Here is a 19,591-nt window from a genome sequence, read left to right on the forward strand (position 1 = left end):
GGTAAAGGTTAGGCAGGATTAGGGCTGGCATGTTTTGTCTCTGTGCTCAGTGCGCTTTGGCCCGAGTCCTGACAGCAGTCGGCAGGAAGTCCGCAGCGGAGGCAGAACATCTCTCCGTGTGTCCGTCTGTTCTCCGCGTTAATGTCTCTCAGCCAGGGCATTGCTGGGAGCCCCGTGGCTTCTCATTTTGGCAGCGCAGATGCCTCTGCGCAGGCATTTCATTTTAAACCTCAGTTAAAAGAAATGGGTGTGTAGTGTACGCAGGTTGTAGTCGGCGACATGGAGCATGCCGTGACTTAATAGTCACAAGATACTCAAGTTTCTGAGTAGGAGGGCTGCGGGTCAGCCAACTGGTCTTCTACAGTATCTGTAAGTCAGCACAATTCCCCAGAAGAGGGGAGAGCCCGACATTCTGAGAATTCGTTTTTTGTTTAGAACTGCGTCTGATAGCAAACTCATTAAGTGTACTATCCTATTGAGTAGTTTTTAAGGGCAAGAAACTACCTACTACAGGAGGAAAACAACATTCTGCCTTGAATAAAATGTTGTCGTAACTGTTTCACCGCTGCTGAAGAACAGAATCTCTTTCATGGCCTGCCTGAGACAAATTGTCAGCGGCCATATTGGCTATCGTGGTCTTATCTCATCTCCGAGCTCAAACAGAATCTCCCTCAAGCGTTATAGTGTAACTCCTTGTGTTTGGCAGTGCCAACGAGAGGAGCTGTCAGTGGGAGTTGGAGTTTGAGTGGGGTTTGAGAGGAGTGTTTGAGGCTGCAGAGTCTGGCTGGTAAATTTACAGACTGGTGAGTTTGTCGTTTGCCTGACCTTGAAGGCATGAGAGGAGAAAAGAAAACCCCTTTAGGAATTTTTAGCCTCGTATTTTGTGAGTAGCTGTTTGGGTGGGGATATAAAAACGGACTTTTCCTCAAGGCATGTGGTGCCATGGTGTGACCTGCGAAAATACCAGTGCATTTAAGAGCAGGACTAATTGGGCGTTTGAAAAGGATATTGATTTTCTTTGACTCTGTCAAGGTTTGGTCTGAGCGAGCTGGTATTTCAGTGCCTCAGGATGATCAGCCGCCCTGCCTTCTCAAGAGCACGGCACACCAAACTTTTTGAAGTTTTTTTTTAATTTAATTTTTTTTTTTAAATCACGCAAGATATGTACCTTTGAACATTTGAGTTTAGATGTCCAAATATGCATATTTCATTTGTTGTGCAAGGAAAGACTTCATTTATGGGATGTTTTAGTTTCAGTGTCTGTAAAGCAACGGAACATCGCTTCATTTTTATTGAGTGCACTGGTTGACAGCAGCTATAAAATCAGGGAATTCTGGGATAGCAATGTGCAGGGCCAGAGGAAGCTGTGAATAGCCTCCCCATGCTACTTTCAGGCCTTCTTCTTATACATCGCTTAACAAACCTGGACACAGCAAACCTCATATTTATGAGCCTGCACCAGCATCCTTCTAACGCGCCTCGAACCTTTGTGTGCCTGCGCGTAATGAGAAAAATAAATCCTGCGTCTAGAATTCCCAGATCGCAGTTCTTCTTCTCTGACGAAAAAAAGGAAAAGCAGGTGAACGGAAGAATTAATCGAGGGAAGACTTATTTGGAGGGGTGCCAGGAAACCTCCTGAAAAGAAGGTTTGTGAGAAACCTCAAATTTAAATTTGTGAATTCATTGTCAGTATGAGCAAGTGGTTTTTCTAAGCAGAAACATGTAGTGGATACGTGTGAACCTTAAGCCTTCCAAGAAGTTAGTTTTGAGTATTCCCAATTCTTATACAGTACATTGTTTGCTCATGGATTCATTGGAAAAAATTTGATAAAATGCAAATAAATGATTTGTTCATGTTAACAAATGTCTTGCTAATAGTTTAATTCATGCTTTATTTCATGTTAGTTAATGAAATCTTAATGTGAAGTGTTACCCATTTACCATGGAGTAAAGAAAAGCAATATTTATGGGAAACAATTGAACAAAATGAGTATTTAATTTAGCTGCTTTCTGTACACACAGGGCTAAGAACAAAACACTGGGATATATTAGACAAGTAAACAATACAGGGATGTCTGTCTCAAAGTTGGGTTGCGCACTGTGCTAAATTTATCCAAAGTTTATCAAAGTTTGGATGCATCACACGGTCGAAACCCTATTGAAAGTGAGAGGGTGGCACCGCAGGCTTCCAACTGCCTTTCAGGATGCAAATGTCAGCTCTGTCAGTGGACGCGTGTTGACTGGCGTCCTGAGGGAAAGTGCCCAGGATGACAGTAATTCGATTTAGGGTTACTCCGATTGTCACATGCTGAATGCCGGACTATGTAGGGGTAGGGGGTGGAAGTGGGGGTGTTTGGGGTGGGGGGGTCTGAGGGTGACTAATGGCAGTGTGCTCTAAAGAATAGTAGATTTGTGCTTTGAGAACTAAAGTGGTGGGGGAGCTACCATTACTGCAATACCCCATACACAGCATTTGTTATAGCTTCCTGGAAGCCTGTAAATGAAACCTTTTCTATTTCTTTGTGAAACCCACACATTTTTATTTAAATCTACGAACGTTGCTTAGACTTTTAAACTCTGTCTGTGCATGTAATGTCTTGCCAAAGGACCAATGATCACTCGACTTGGCTCGTCGCTGTTACAGGATTGGTCCTTTATGCAAGGGCCTGAAAAGTAGTAATATCTATGGCAGTACCCCTGAGCCCTTGACTGGGCAAACGCAACTCAAACCCTACCCCTCACCACTCTTTTTTGTTTTCATGTTTACCATTGCTGAAAAATTCCTACACGTCCTTGTATAATGACTGCAAAATGACCCAGTGCACAGAGCAGTAAATGGTTGTATAGGCAGACAGTGATGATAGTGTGTGAACTGAGATAATGGCGTGGTGCTGTAAGCTAAGCTGCAAATATTCTTGCTTGATAAACATGCCAAACAATGATGTGAATATGAATTAAACATGCGGTAACTACCATGGAGTGAAATCAACCGGTAATAAGAGTTGTGTGAAGAAGAGAAATGGGATGAAAGATGAAATGGAAACTTGACCAAAGGATCCATTCTGGCTTGAAAACCTGAAAACTAATGAACTAACTTTTCCACTGCAATTGAGTACAGTATATTCCTGCAGGAAGTTTTTTTTTCTTAAAATCATTTCATTGCTTGAAGAATCCTTATCCTTACTTATTAAAAACTGAACTTATGTCAGCCTGCAAATAAAATGACAGTGTCAGTGAAATGCATTGATTTATAGAAAACAAACGGTTTAATATTTTTACATTTCTCAAAACGGTAGTGGCACCAGAGGGAAGAGGAGTGGGGTGGAACCTCAATTTTTGGGCGCACCAATCAAAGGTGCTTAGGCCACCAAGGACACAGTGTGCTGCTGCCAGCATCTGAAAATGTCAGGCTATTTTTTCATCGAGTCCCCGGCTACCCATTTATATGGAAATGGCAGTTAAGCACAATTGGGTTGTGACAGTTTGTCAATAAATTTACAGTCTTATTATTCCGCCAGCTGCCTTGTCATAATGAACTCACGAAAAACAATAATGTTTATGTTGTTTCTTTTTGAAGTAAGGCCTGATTATTTATTAATGAAGCTCATTTTGACAAGATGGTGAACTTTTTCACGTGTTTAATGGATATGGTTTACAATTTACAGTCACTAAATCAGGCTCTGTCAGTTGAATGCTAACAGCGTTTACAAGCATGCAGGCTTATTTCGGTACTAAATTTTGAATATATGTCTGCATGCTGTAGAGAGCTGTACAAATGAGCACTAATACTGTCATGCCAAGTTTAGATTTTCTGCGTGGATCCTCATGCTGTGTACATGATAATACTGGTGCCATAATTCACGCTTTGCTAAGCCCCACCACCCTTGGTTACTGTTGCTATGTATGCACACTGATGAACTACCAAAGGTGAAAGTTCAAGCCTGGTATGATTTTTGTTAGTCTGGACGTTTCCAGTGACTGAGCATAATGAGAGTGACCTGGAAACGTAATGAAGTGATAATGAAAAAAGACTGAACTTCTCTCATCAGATGATGAAATGGCTCAAACATTCCAGTGAATGATTGAAGAAAATAATTTTTTAAGGTAATTTCTGAAGTGCATAAAAATGCTTAATTAACCAGCGATGGGTATGATAAAGAGAGCAGAGTACAAGGGTTGAGATTTCAGTCTGTTTGCACTCTGAGTTACTCTGAATCACAGGCAGTGTTCTTACCGAGTTCTGTACAGTGGGGCTCCTTGTGTGGCAGTAAAAAACACCCACATATATGCTGCTCTGACCAGTGTTCTGGCCAGTAACAGGGGTACAATTAGTTTTAATAGCGATTCGTCACAGTGTTCATTGCAGACACAGACTAAAAGTATTCAGGAAAGACAGTTGCTATTCCCCTGCTTTCTGACAGTCTTTCCCCTGTCAGAACTATGCGGGTGACCTGGGAGTAGACGTCTAAGTGCCGTTGGTACTAATGGGTCCTGACATTTAAGATGTGTGACACACAAAGTGACGCTCCTGATTGCGTGGGGGAGAAAAATGAGCCCAAGACATGTCGGGAAATAAGTTCTGCTGACAGAGGAAATATAGTGATGAGGGAACCTTCAGGTTCCTGTTATTTAAAATAAAAATAAAGAAGTTTGCTGCGAGTGTGGAAGAATCAGTCTAAGAAGAAATTCAGTTTTACATATTTAGCCTTGTTCAGAGTTTTAAAAATGTACTGTATTATCTTATAAGCGCGACTTTGGTGTAACGACTCTTTTTAATGCAGCGTTCTTGTATTGAGATTGGAACACTTTCTGGCCTGTCTTTCTGAGAATGACTCATTACTCATTGCCTTTTAAGGGAGGCAGTATCCATAACTGACCTGTAGAGCACCTTTCCGATGAGGAACGAAGGAAGATTTGAATGATTTTTTTTTTTTTTTGCAGAAGAATATCAAGCTCAGTATGCTGTTGTTGTGAGGTTTGCCAAAATGTCACCTTTTTCAATAAAAAAAAAAAAAAATACTTTATGGCAAGTTACACCAGGTCACTCTCAGACTCATTTAATGTGAAGGGCTTTGTGGAAGAAATGATAACAGTCCTGTTATAAGCAAGTTTAATATTCTCGCAATTTTCTATAATTGAATTTCGCATCTTAACTTTGCCTATGCTAAATAATATCAGTTATTTCTGGAAGCAATGTGCCTTTGCTTTAAGATACTTTACTGCAGCTACCATAGATGTTTGAACTGTCAATGGGTTTCTGGACATGACCACACAGTATTTTAGAAAAGCTGGTAATATTATAAATAAAAAATACAGTCTAGATAAATGAAGCCATTTAAACGCTGTTGTGCTGGTTGGATTTTCTAAAGTGGAGCTGTTTTGGGGGAAGGCCATAATTCACCTTCTTTTATGGCTCCTAAATTTTATACGGTAACATATGGTTGTCTCATTAAGTTAATTGTAGCATTTCAGTGACATTCTAAAGTTGAACATTTTAGAAATGTGGAGCTCAGGCATTGGGGCACGATAGCTCAGAAGAATATATTTTTAGTACTCTGTTGAATTAGAATCAAGAAAAATCATTTAAATTCGATGTGAGAGCTTGCCACTTTTTATAATCTCATTTTTGACACTTGAATGGTTAACGTTAGTAAGTTTTTTTATTTCATCACATAAAAATACTGTTCAGCGAGGCTAAATATTAGCAGAAGGAATATGTGAACAAAGGCTTTGCTTCTGTACCATTTTCATTTGAATGCCTCGTATGTCACAAGACCTAAATTTATAAGACCATGATTCAAAATAACCACCTTTGCCTCTGAATAAATCTCATACAGATATATTTCCAGTTTATTTCAAAAAGCAATCGTTATGATGATGCATTTGATTGCACAACCTCATTTGGCAGAAGGGATGGTTCATTTTTTTAATGTGTGTTTGGAAATGAGATATTTAGACAATGTATCCTCAGAGCTCATGGAGAAACTTTCGACTAATTTAGTTCCATAAATTATTCCTAGGCTTAAAAATGTGCCTCAAATGCACCCGTATGAGTATACAGTTAAGTTAGAATACAGATAGTACTATAGGTTTAACTGAAGTGAATACGATCAATTGATCGATTTTATGAAAGCCTTTAAATCAGGAAAATGATGTAAATAAAATTCCTGATCTCTGAGGTGGACAATACTTAGGAATAACACAACATTTCCATACCACACCAAGCGGGCAGGGAGGTGGGATAACTGTAAATGTATTTGTGTTCTTTTAAATGGAGCGATGTGGCATTTTCTGTCGCTTCTCTGGGCTTTTGTTTGAAGAATAAGCTCCCTGTTTGACAAAACAAACGGCAGCTCTCCTGCTTATTCACCCAGGCGTTTACTGACAGGGCTTTTCAGAGTGAAATCCTCTGAAATCCACACACAGGAGGGAGGAGTGTTTTATTTTCAAGTGAAGATGAAGTGTGTCACTTTAAGCTTCTTGGCTGAGAAACCTTGTAACTTGCGGTGGCAGCCAAGTTAAAATCACTTGATTTACAATGCCATGAAAGGTCCCGAAGACAAGGCAGTGTATTTTTTTTTATCAAGAACCTGCAAGCTGAAGTAACTGCTGAGAGTTTTTAACTGATAACCTAAAATGGATGCCTTGCCGGCCTGTGGATTGAAGCTGATATTTAGAAGTTTTGTCATTCGTCGCAGGTGCGAGACATTTTTATCAATATTTTTTTCAGATATCTTTTTGTCTTGGTGTCTGCCTGTGTCCTCCCTCCCTCCCTCCACCCCTAATTACATGCACACCAGCCTGCCCACCCACACACATTTGTTTCATTGTGAGCAATGTGATGAATTTGCATAAAAGAGAATAAATTAGAATACTAAGTTGCATCGCATTCGCTGATATGGTGCTGGTTATCTTTTAAAAAAAAAAATTATTGTGAAAGTAAGCTGTGTAAGCATAGTCTCCTGTTTCTCTTATCTTGCAGGAGATGAGCAGGTGTTATTGGTCCTGATATGTGGTGATGATATGTTTTTCTGGGCAGAGGGTGCTTGTGCTCCTCTGCTTTCAATTAGTTTCAGGAGTGAATATGGGTGACACCCTTAGCGGTTGTCATGGCAGCCCCTTTAAATATGACCGTTTGTTCCACGTCCCATGGGCAGTTGTTTCTCTGGGTTACATTAACTTGTATTCTCTATGCTTTCTGATTTTTGCAGACAGATGAATGGCAGGGCAAGGCAGACAGACAGTTATTACGAGTGGCGCCCCCTACTAGTGGTGGTGCTGTAATGATGTACTGATGTACCTCCACCCTGACGGTGGCCCACATGTTCAGTTAGCTTCCTTTCCCAAACTTTGCTGAATGAGTCCAGAAGTAATCTCTCCTTGTGCCAGACAGAACAAGGTGCTGAGGAAGCAGTGATGTTGAAGGTGATGCAGTCCTGCTGCAACAGCTCTCTAGCCCCGGCTCCCTGTCATTGGGCTGGGTGAAATACACATTCCTTCAGCTGAATGAATGTGACTTGAGAGGCAATGGTGACAGCCTATATGAGCAAGTCTCTTGTCCTGAGAATTACTGCTTCATATCCGGGGTTCAGAGCCTGTCCTATGGAGCTTTGTTTAACCCCCCCCCGTTGTCCTTCGGGGCATGTACTCATGGGAAATCACAAATAGAGATTTTCCGCAGTGTGACCGAGACTCATCTTACATGTACTGTATGTTTTTTTAAGGGTCCTCTAGAAGGCTGTTGTTCCTAGCTTTATTCCACAAAAACTTTAGATTTTTTAGCCAAACGTGGTCTGCTAAAATGCTATGTAGTACTCTGGTACATTTTCACCGGCTTATTGCAGATGTTTCATTTGTCTTTATCAGCCATTGCCATGCTAGAGCAAGCATCCGGCCTGCTCGTGTTTGCTGAATTGACTACCGTATCGCACTCTGCTGCGTCGAAATGGAAAATTTTTGAATGCTCCCCTGTGTTTGGATCAATATTCATAACCTGGTTTCAGGCTGGTTTGTCTTGAGACAGGACTTTTCGTTGTTTTTATTTTTCTGCCTTCGAAATAGAATTTCACTTGGTTTTTATGAAGAAGTATGGCCCTTTCTTCTCTGTGACAAGACATTGATCATTTTTATTTTTATAAGACAGGTGGTAATGATGGGACTCTGGACACACCACTTCCCTCTTGCTTCTCACACATAGCGCGGCATTTTCCACACCTGTTATCTCAAAGCACATTGTGAAGCGAAGAATCCAGTGGTTTCTCTGCTGGATTTTGTTTATTGAATTTGCTGTGGTAAAGGACATGGTTGTAGTGGCGGCTAGCTCAGCACAATCTTCGGGGTTATCTTCCTGCCTCAGGCCCTGCTCTATATCTGTGGCAGAACACAGACAGGTCAGTCATTGGCTCGTTGCTCTAGCGTAACTGTCACGGTCATGGTAGCGATTGGCTCTCTGCGCTCGCTTCACTCTCGCGTCACGGTTGCAGTAGCTCGCCGGCCTTCCAGCCTACCTCCGTAGCGCACCGCGTCTATCGTCCTGCCGCAGGCTACAGGTATGTTCACCGCCCGGCTGAGTGCAGTATGTTCAGCCGCTAGCTTTCCTCCCTCACTCTCCCTCTCGGTTCTTTGCCTTCACAAGCTTAGGGCTTAACTGGTTGCCTTGTGGGCTTTAACCGGCTACTGTTAAGCACACCTGTCTGCTGCCAGCCATATTTACTGCCTTCTGCGAGAGGCGACGACGCCGGTGATGGGCGGTTCGATGGCCGTCTCCCTTCCTGAATTTGTTCCGCTGTGTGTCTTCAAGCTAATCTCTGAATCTGGATGTGCTTGGAAAACTTGTCTTGGCAGTTAATTTATCCCATAGCCTTGGTTTATTACTGCCATGGTAGCTAGCTTGTTATTTCCTGCTTTGATCGCTTACTTGACGTTAAATTCCTCCCCCGTCATGGGCTGGATTCACCGGCTGAGGATGACGGCAGAACCTCAGTTCAGTTGAAGTCCTCTTCCCTGCCTCCCTTTGATGTACATGGCCAAAAACGCAGTGCCAGTCAAGCTGGCTGCAGTTTTGAAATAACAGTACGAAGTAGCAACTAAAGGGGGTTCCTGTCTTTTTTCATTTGTTCTTAGCTACAGCCTCCCGTTCAGGTAATGAATTCAGTTACTGGGAATGATTTGAAATGATTTGATCGCGGCTTCCCTTAACCCCCACGTGGTTGGTTGGCTGGTGAGCATGTATGCGAATACCTGGTCCATACACTGCTTCATACAGAGTTCTGGTCTCATTATAGAACCCAACAGTCTTTCTGTGATGGACAATATAAGGTCATCTAATTAGCCTTGTTTTTCAATGAATGACAAACACTTGACACTGAATCTCTTAACGTTGAAAAGGTGTGGGTGAGGAATACAAATTGGGTAATATTTGAGTCCTTCAGAGGGCACATTGTGTGTGTGTGAGTGTGTGTGAGTGTGTGTGCCTGTGTGTGTGTGCGCGCGTGCGTGCATTACTAGCATACCTTAACAAAAAAAACTGCAATAAAAATAAGGCCCCAAGCTGAGATTAATATTTAATTATCTCTTGCTGTCTTTCAATTTTGGTTTAAATGCAGTGCTATAAATTATTACTAAAGCAGAGCCTGTTGAAACTCTGTAACTCTGTAGTTATATTCTGTAAAAAAAACTGCTTAATAATGTAAATGGCTGTTGAGGGAACAAGTGCTGTCTTAACCTTGTTTTGAGAAAGTCTTGTGGTGTAGAACACATTCCCATAGTTGATTGTATGTTATTTAAATGTATTTGATGGCAAGATATACCATTTTAAGACAATCCGTTGATATCACAGTGCAGATGCATGTAAAACCTAAGGTCACTTTTATTCGTCTTTATGTAAGGTATTCACCTGTACATTCATTGGGCTGTTCTCACAGTGTAATGGCTTATAAAATAACTGTGGCCCAACATCGATGGTTTAACACGTTTTCAGACTTTTAAGGGTAATAAAACAAACCTTTTGTGTGTCTTCTTTATGGTTAAGCCAGAGAGACATGGCCTATTAAGCCTAGAGTGCTTCTGCGATTCATCTTGTCAGAAAAATAGCTTTTTTATTTTGTGCAAGCGGTGTACCCGCATGACAATTTAATAGTTATGATTGCCTTTTCTCTTTGGTTCTCTCTCAGTTTGTTTGCCGTTTATATTCCCTGGCTCAGTGCAATCTCAAAAATGTACTCCGTTTACTACCCCTCATTAGCCTCAGGACTGTGCCCCGATGTTCTTAAACTGTGCTGTCATGTGGCCAGACCCAACTGAGTGCTCTGTCTGTGTACAAAGAGCGTTTTTGCTCTCCACCCCTTCACAGCTAATTAGTACCTGGCATCAGATGTTGGACCCATCTCTATTGTCAGAACAACATTTATTTTATTGATGTGTTATCAAGTATGTTTCTGTACCTTCTGTTCTGTGTGCCACATCCTGAAAAAGACCCAAGAACTCACCTGGTCATTTTCACTGAGCCATTTGTGAATCATGTTAAAACATTTAAGGATCGGTCTGAGGCATAATGCTGTAGGGCTTTTACAGGTGAGCTACAGGGTAGGAAACAGGTAGCGGTGCATGTTTTGTTAACTAGATGTTAAAAGGCATTGTATATTAGCATGGCTTGGAAATTAACCTATAGCTACTGTAGGCTCACTTATCAGTGCTCTAGTACAATAGAATCATAGCTCAAAAGGAATGCTTTATGCCTTAAATGCTTAAAATAATTTGTTTTACATTTTTGTTGTTATAGCAGCAGTATTAACTAGCAGTGGGACATAACAAGAATGTTAACTGAATGCAGAGCTATCTTAGTTTTAAGTCATATCTGTGGATTACATAATTTGATATAATGGGGCTGTTACCAAAACAAAACAAAACAAAACAACATCAGAAAAGTATTTACTTTTTCTTGCTGAAAATGGGCTAGAAATTGACAAGAGTTTAAAAGATTTTCCATTACAGAGCTAATTGAAAGCATACAGCTCCTTAAAAATGCTTTCACTCCCATTGATTATTTCTCATTTTGTTGTGTTGCAAAGTCAGTTTAAACTATATTTAAATAGAGGATTCTTTTCTGCTAATATATAAGGAAATACAAGTAATTTTCTATGATGCTAAAATGAAATAAAGTAATTGCACGTCTTCAGAATTTAATTAAACATAAAAAAAGTTTTGTAGCCTAATTTTCACCCTAAAATGAGCTGTTCCCCTTACCACAGAATTTTAAAGAAAAACTGAAGAAAAAATAGCATAATGAAACAAAACAGAAAATGAAGACATACTTTTAATTGTGGTGTTGCAATAAAACTTTGCACACAGTCCAACATAAGATATTTGATAGGCTTATCCATCTCAGAACGTGCACACCCCTGCAGTTGATGAAAGGGGAATTGTTGAAAAGTGCAGCTTGATTCTGTCAGTTCGACTACAGATTTTGGATCAGACTGTTCCTTTCTGGTTCAAAATATTTTTCAGAAAATAGAACACTATGTGTATGTAATATTGGGGGGTTGTGCAGGGATAATTTCAGACAGTTTCCCTAAAGGTATGAAACCTCCATGACTAATGTGTTTGAATCATGGACGTGTCCACATTAAGTGTTTTCAGAGTTTTCTGTCATTACGTATTTTTAAAAAATTTTATTTTTACATTTCTAAATATTATTTTATTATGTGTTATATTATGGCTTTGACCACTTTGAAAAGTGATTAATGCATAGCTTATCTTTATAGTCTGTCTATTATGTGTATCTGTATGTGTGCCTATCTAAAATGTTACAGAAAGTATACAGTTACATTCAGACAGTAACTTAATTACTGTCTGAATGTAGTCCTTAAATATTTAATTATTTATTGTAGTCCAATATTTTTTCATTCCTTCCTTCACATCTGAATTTTTTAAAAGTATCTGATGTGAGAACAATTGACTGTGCTTTAACTGTGCACAGAAATAACAGTATTCCCTTTTCCGGCCATGCGCCAGCACAGTGCTTTCCTGTGTATTCACTTAGGCCTGTGCTTTAAGAGGTAAACAGCGGTGCTTTCTGTGTGTCTATGAATTGACAGTGGGCCTGATTGTTGTGGTGGGCTGTGGGTTGTGGGTAGCACTGAAGGCAGACTACCGTCTCCCTGACAGGCACTGAGAGAGGATTACTGTGTGTTCCCATACAATCAGAGTCAACCATTTTAGGAGGTGGTTAATAATAGGCCTGGCCTTAGAAAGGCGACTAAAAATGGCCCCTTACAGAACGGTAATAACAGGCTCGCTCACACAAGGCCATCAGTTCATTTGCTGATTATTAAGTCTGTGTCTTCTGTTGTCTTCAAGCCACAGAGGGCAAAGACAGGTCATGGACTAGACTGAGCTTGTGGTGCCAGCGAAACCACTTTCAGTAACTTTTGTTAAGCGGGAGGCCTGTGTTCTGGGTGATTTGCATGATATTATCCACTTTTCCCAATGGCTTTTCGGGTGAGAAGTTTGGCATTCTTATTTTTGGGTGGTACAGCATTACCGCGTTGATTTCAGATTTGTTTATGTGTGGATTGTGGTAAAGATATACCATACCTATCCACAGTGGTATAGAGATTAAGATGTAAGCCATGTTGATCCTGGCTCAGTTCTTTCTGAGTGCATATTAGAGGGCTGCTTAGAGGATTTTCCTGAGGTAAAGCCTTGTTAAGTTCAGAATAATAGTAATTATTTACCTGACAGAGTCTGTCATCCAGTGTGACTTAGAGGTTTGAAACTACAAACGAGGGATCAACAACACACAAGTTCACTGGTGCTTCTGCTTGCCTTTAAACAGTTGCCACCTACTAAAGATTCCGAATGTGTTTTACTTTAAGCGATAAGTTAAAAAACTACATTCATTATGAGAAAGGTATTCGAGCCTCCACGGAAGGGCGATTGCATCATTCATGAATTGTGGTGGGAAAAAGCTGCCAAAATGTTCGGAAGGTGTAGATCTCTTAAAATAGCAAATGCAGTGCAGCCAGTTACTTGTCCTTATTGCTTTGCCACTAAGTTTCTATAAACCTATTTTCTGGTTTTCAGTGGACACAATAGATCTAGGTTGCCATTTCCTGAAAGTGTAGCTTTTGTAAAAGGCTTTTTTTGTCACTTTCCTGACTTCTGTCAAAGGCAGTCACATTGTAGTTGTTGCTACTGATTTTATGACAGAAAGCAATATCAGAAACCACAACCATAGTGAGTTGAAGAATAAACTATAAATAGTGTGTGTGTGTGTGTGTGTGTGTGCGCGTGTGCCTGTGCGTGTGCGTGTGCGTGAGAGAGGACATATGAATACATGTCATTGTGTTAGAGAGACTCCATGTTCACACACAAGCTTTCTTGCTCTAAAATATATGCAATTTTCAGAATTCTTCAGAATAACTGACATATAAAACAGTAGATAAATGAATTCTGAAAGGACCATGCAGTTAGGCTCCAACCTTGGCCATGGCGTCATGTTTTTACTGGAGAGAAATGACCTTAGCAGACAGTTAGTTCACTCCTTTCTGTGATTAAATGCTAGGCAGTGTCTTCACCGATCACCAAAAAGGGGAGGCCATGCTAAAAAACGAACTGATAATTACAAAATGTTTAAAGGAACTAAATTGCTAAAAATCCTCCTACCACGTTTAAATATGAACGTATTTTTGTGAGCGTGTTAAAAAACGGCCTCCCTGCTGAATCACTGCTCCGCGGTTCACCGATGCCTGGCATGGGGCTGACCTCTCGCTGCTACTGTGAGCAGCTGGTTCATCGCAGGGCACGGCTCAGGCTGGATCACTTCCAGGAAGCTGTTGAGGATGTAAATGCTATGCGCTGCGGTCTCATGGACGGTGTATAAGCGAGCTCTGTCCTTGAGTGAACTAATCCAGCCAGGGCCTCTACGTTTTAGTGCCACACTAATGATATTGCCCTGGAAACCCTGTCTGGGAGTAATTCTTCAGACAGGGTAGAGTGGACCCGGGGGGACTTCTTACCTCTAACGAGTTTCAGAAATCTTGCTTGGAAAATTGCTTTTTAAAAAAAATAAATAAATAAGCAAATAAAACCTCACTAAGGAGAACAATATCAGAAGAGCTTTCTGCTGAGAACTGGCAAAGCATCCTTCCCTTAGTGATGGTTTAATTTCCTGTCGTTCTGGAACGTTTCCTAGTTTACAGGCACGTGATAAATTACTGACTGAGCGCTTAAATATGTCACAGTAGCCTCGCACATCGTGGTTACACATGGTTGCGGTTTTGTTCGCCCGTCAGACAGCTCTACTGAAGCGTCTGACAGGCTCTGCGGCCTGACCGCACCCTTCTCTCTGATTGACGGCTAAGCCCGCGTCAGTATGAATGGGAGTGTTGTGGACCCTCTCACACCTGCATACATAGCTTTAACAAACCAGGGCTGCACAGTGCCACTCTACCTGCCCTTTGGATTGCCCCATTGGTTTTGATGCATCGTATCCATTACTTGACCACATACGGAAGAATGTAATGTTTCTGCAGCCTTGACCCCCAGCCTCCTCAGTCTGTTATCCCCGTTTTTTGAAGAGCAGTAGTTATATTTCTGTTAGATCCATCATTGCATTCCTGTTATCATTTATTCTGTCCCTAACTGCTGTATCACATCAGGCTTCCCAGCAGATGGATGGTCTCCCATTTTATAGCTGGGTTCCTCCTGAGATTTCTTCCCATTGGGGAGTTTTCTTTCTCACCACCGTTTCAGTGTTTTTCTTCCCACTGGGAAGTTTTTTTTAACCTCAAGTGCTCGCTTTTTGGGGATTCAGGCCTGTTTTTCTGCCCAATTTTCTTTTGTATTTCCACTTTAAAAAAATCTTTGTGCCAGTGTCTCTGTAAAAAAAAAAAGCGCTATACAAATAAAGTTGAATGGAATTGAATTGAATTATACAGAGAAGTTATGTGATCAGTGTTTTGTAATGAAGCCTGCAGTGAGGCGGGGAGTTCTGTGCTATCTGCTGTAATGGATTAACTTGGCTCTTCAATCATGCTCTCTTTCCTGGATTCGTTACCATGTGTGTCTGATCTGCATTAGTCATTCAACGGCTTGCTTTGCACGTTTCTCAGATCTGTTCGTTTTGCTTTTTTGCGGAGGGGTGGGCAGGGGGGTGGGGGGGCGGAGGGAAGGGGGGGGCGGTCTTTGGGAATTGCTCTTCTCAGTCAGTACGGATCAACAAGACATTTTTTTGCAAGCTCCGTTTGAGCCCTTTCCATTGGAGTCCATGATTCAGAGGTGTTTTGTAGCTGTTCTTGAAGAATTACACAGACCCTGTTTTCTTTCCCCAGGGCCTGTGTAGCTCATTTCATCCCACACAAGTAGTGATGGCAGCGACTACAATAATCGGTCGTGTATCAGCTGAGAGAAACAACCTTGTATCAACAGAGCGTGAAATTTCACAATTTTGAAGTATAGGAAACACCGCTGTGTTTATTCCTCTTCACAGCGTACAGAAATGTTTCTTGTTTTTCTTTTTTTAGGAATAATGTTTTGTGTGCATTTTCATTCAGTTGGATTGTATGCCATTACTCTCTCGACATATCTAACGCTGTCTGACATTTACATATCCGCATACATCTTCCATCACCCGCACTGGGGAATTGCATTAACTCAAACCATATGGCCTGAGCCTCTCTCTCTCTCTGCCTTGCTCTGTGAAACGGCGGACAGCTCTCTCTTATCTCGCGTAGGATACCGGAGTGCCAGCACAAATGAGTAAGGCGATAAATAACAGTGACCGAATTACATATTGATTGAAAAGGGGGTCTGAAGTGCCTGGTTTTTTAATTCGGTCTGGTGTCTGCTCGGTCCCCCGGAGCGGGTGAGTGTGCAGAGAGCAGGGGGAGAGCTCGGAGCCAAGTGCGGAGAATGGTGACGCGTGTGCATTAACGGAGCCTGCTTATGATTTAGTTTTCTCAAAGGCCAAAACAAAACAGTCATTAAAACTTCACTCTGCCGACGACGGACTGTTAAAGATGTTTTTTTTTCCCCCCGCTGCCATTTGCTTGAGTGTCACATATCTGTGCTTTTGAAAGGGAGCTTAGCAAACTCCCCCTCGTTTCGCTCGTTGCCAAATGGGTGAGCGACGCACATGATTGGGCTGTCAGTCAAAGTCATTAAAACTTTTGCGTGAGGAACGAGGTTGAGATTGACAGAGACGAAGAGCGCCGCATAAATAAGACAAATGAAAAAAATGTACTTTTTTATGCTGTATTTTTCCGCTTTGCAAGTCATGTGTAAGAATGTTTTACACCCCCCCCCCCCCCACCCCACACCCCCCCAAAGAATACTGCTGACACTTCACAATGCGGGCTTGGGACTAATCAAAACCCGGCTGGTGACAAATGAGTTTATCATCGTCAGTGAAAAGCTGGAGACAGTTTGGCGGGAGCTTCCGTGATTATCTGTCAGGTGTTGTGTGAGAACATGGTGGGTCCAGGCGGTGGTAAATGATGAAAGTGCCCATGTTATCAGTTCTTCAGGAAATGGATTCGCTCGGTAGCTTTCCCGTCATAGCGCCTTTCAGCCATTCTCTCGCCCAACCCCCCCGTTCAAGAGTGCCGACATTTTGAAAGAATTATGCTGAACTCACAGCCTTGGGCCTTTGGAAACCGATGTGGATTCATAAAGAGTCGGTCGTGCTTGGATCATTTCCGTGAGATAACTCGTAATGGCACGTGTGACTGCGTGGGGGTGGGGGTCTTCATTTTCTTTAAGGCTTCAATAGAAATAAATTTACACTGTACTGCTTAAGGGGGTCATGTGACCCTCGGTTTATGCAGAGAAAAAAAACTCCCAACTCCAGAGAATCGCATAGCTTTTTTAAATACCAAACACCGGTGTCGTGTATGAATTAACGTAGTGGTCCATCCACTCGGAACATTGCTGTTTGCCCTGGAGGAAGGTGGCCTAGTTAAAATGCAACTGAATTAATGTATTTTTTGACAGTACAAGCAGAAAAAACATGCAACAATAAACTGACTGGTGTAGTTGGAGCTTTTATGCCTACCTGTTTTTGTCAAGGGATGTATGGGGGGAAAAAACAGAATAGCAGAGAGGGGTTTGGTTGCCTCATTCCCAAAAAAAAAAAAAAAAGAAAGCTTTGAAATACGTGTCTGTAGCTGCAACTGATCACCTCACAGATGGTGTTTGTGAGTGTGAAGGCGGGGACTGTGGGATGACCTAACGCGGGCTATTGATCTGGACGAGATGACACAGTGCAGATGGGGAAGGCGGAAATGGCTCTGGAAACTCAGCTTCAAAAACAAGGGGGGGGAAAAACATTCCCCCGTCCCTCCCCCCCCTTTCGCCCTCCCCACCCCCAAAGGATACGGTGTACTCGACCCTCCTCTTGCGCTGACGGCCGTTTGAAGCATGTGGTGGAACTTTCTGCAGGATGGGCGCTGAACTCTGGACTTTCATGCCTGGTTTGTAGTAACTGCCGGAACTTTCCTGTGCGGAAATGCCCTGGCTGGACAGTGTAATGTCATTGGGGAGGGATATTACGTAGCCCGGTAACATTGTTCCATGGGTCAGCTAGGCCAAGCACTGTCAGGAAACATAGGACTCGATGCACACAACGAGCGATAAGCAACAAGACCAGGCGCTCTGCTTTGTGAAAGCTGAACGGCGGTTTGAAATTGAAATGGTGTAGCCTTGGCCTCCGTGGCTGTGTGAAATAGGCTCGATCAGATTAAATTAATTGCGCAGGCGTCTAGGTGATAGATCCGTTTTATCGAGGCGTACTGCATCGTGGCGTTATTTAAAACGAGGACCTCTGTCTGCTGAGGAGGGAGACACGTTGGCAGCGGGAACAATCTATAAACTTCAGAACTGCCAAGTTAAACTGCTGCGAAGATGATGAAAAATTCAATGGAGGACATGCTTTATGTCCTCTCCATTATCTCTAATCAGCTCACTCTGGGAAGAGCTCACCATGCTAAAATGGCCTAATTGAACAGTCAAGACATCCTTCATCTTCTGGAGGCGCTGGACACAAAATATTTTAATTTTGACAGCTTCTGTAGTAATACGATCCTAATCGTCTGGCAGAGAAAGCTTTGCCGTGTTCAAGCCGAGTGCTTCCACTTGTGTGGAAAGTGTGGGCTGAAGTCGCCTTTGGCAGGAGAGAGAGAAGTCGGCCATTGTGTGTCCTCCCCAGGTTACTGATGCACAGAGTGGAATGGAGGAAGCGTGTCATTTCTGTTGTTTAGATTTTTTTTTTTCTTTGATGGATAAAGCATGTGCTCTCGCTCTCTTTATTGAAATGAGCTGGAAACCTGCCCCCAATATGTGAAATGTGTTCCCTTTGTTTATTAAATTGGAAACACTGTGAGACGGTTGCGAGGAGCTGGAAGCGATAGTGCCTTTCTCGTGATTTATTTGTTTTATGTTGCTAGCTGTAACGCGGAAGGTAATTAAACATGAAAAATGAATAAACTTGGAAAATGGACATGTTGCTTTCCCCTTGTGTATCTAATTAAAACTGTGTTTCTGATTTTTTATTTTTTTTTCGTTCAAGATGTGAAAGTATGTTTCATTTCTGGCCTTTTCTTGTCTGTTTCTTACAGTGACTAATAAGAAGCCCTCCCATGTCTCCATTACCAAGGTCAAGCAGTTTGAGGGCTCGTCCTCTTTTGTCAAGAGATCGCAGTGGACCATCGAACAGCTGCGGCAGGTGAACGGCATTGACCCCAATCGAGTGAGTTCTCGCCCTCCTTCCGCCTCGACTCGGCCTGGCCTGCCCGCTGTGTCCGGCACCCGCCTGAAACGGCCGTTTGATTCTGTCAGGAAAGATTTTACACCTGTCAGCCCCTGGATAAATCGCTCAGCCATGACAGTGTCTCCCCTCTGTGGACTATCTATCTCCTTTTAGGCATTTTAAAACCTGTACGTTTGTGTTGGTTTGCCTGTCTGCAGCCCAAATCTGCTGCCCACTGTGTCACTGGCTGCCGTTTGATTAGCCAATCAGAATGTAGTTGCAAGTGGACCTCACTTAGGACCTTGTGGTATGACATCATTACATTACATTACATTTATTTGGCAGACGCTTTTATCCAAAGCGACGTACAAAAGTGCATTTCATGGTCATAGACAACTGCTAAACACAGGTTCAGTAAGGTACAATACTTATTTTGTACAGCTATTTCTAGCCATCATCAACCTGAGCCAGGCTTGCAACATAATGCTATGTACATGACACTGTACAATGTATACAGGTGTGTTTCAGGCCAAGACCACTCCGCAGAAGGTTCCATGTTTGAATCCCTCTTTCTCTCTCAGGATTGCCCGGAGTTCGACCTGATGTTTGATAATGCCTTCGACCAGTGGGTGGCGAGCTCAGCGGGGGAGAAGTGCACCTTCGTCCAGATCCTCCACCACACTTGCCAGCGGTACAGCGTAGAGCGGAAGCCCGAGTTTGTCAACTGCCAGTCCAAGCTGCTCGGAGGTAAGGGGCTTAAAGGTGGGATTTCTCCTTCACATCTCCATTGTCTTTCACTGTGTCTCTGTGGCTGAGAGGGTTTGGGTAAAACCCCATTGTCTCAAA

General features: G+C 42.3%; 1 protein-coding gene across 3 annotated transcripts in view; it reads left to right on the forward strand.

Moving 5' to 3' along the window:
• stxbp6 (syntaxin binding protein 6 (amisyn)) overlaps positions 1 to 19,591 on the forward strand; it is a 79,400-nt gene that overhangs the window by 35,139 nt on the left and 24,670 nt on the right. For 2 of the 3 annotated variants that reach the window (XM_064321512.1, XM_064321504.1), the window contains 2 exons: positions 18,615 to 18,745; positions 19,327 to 19,507. In XM_064321512.1, the coding sequence (XP_064177582.1) occupies positions 18,615 to 18,745; positions 19,327 to 19,507 (312 nt within the window). The remainder of the gene's footprint in view (positions 1 to 18,614; positions 18,746 to 19,326; positions 19,508 to 19,591) is intronic. The other variant, XM_064321518.1, reaches the window with a different exon arrangement.

Source organism: Anguilla rostrata, chromosome 1, assembly GCF_018555375.3.
Source record: "Anguilla rostrata isolate EN2019 chromosome 1, ASM1855537v3, whole genome shotgun sequence".
Taxonomy (NCBI): domain Eukaryota; kingdom Metazoa; phylum Chordata; class Actinopteri; order Anguilliformes; family Anguillidae; genus Anguilla; species Anguilla rostrata.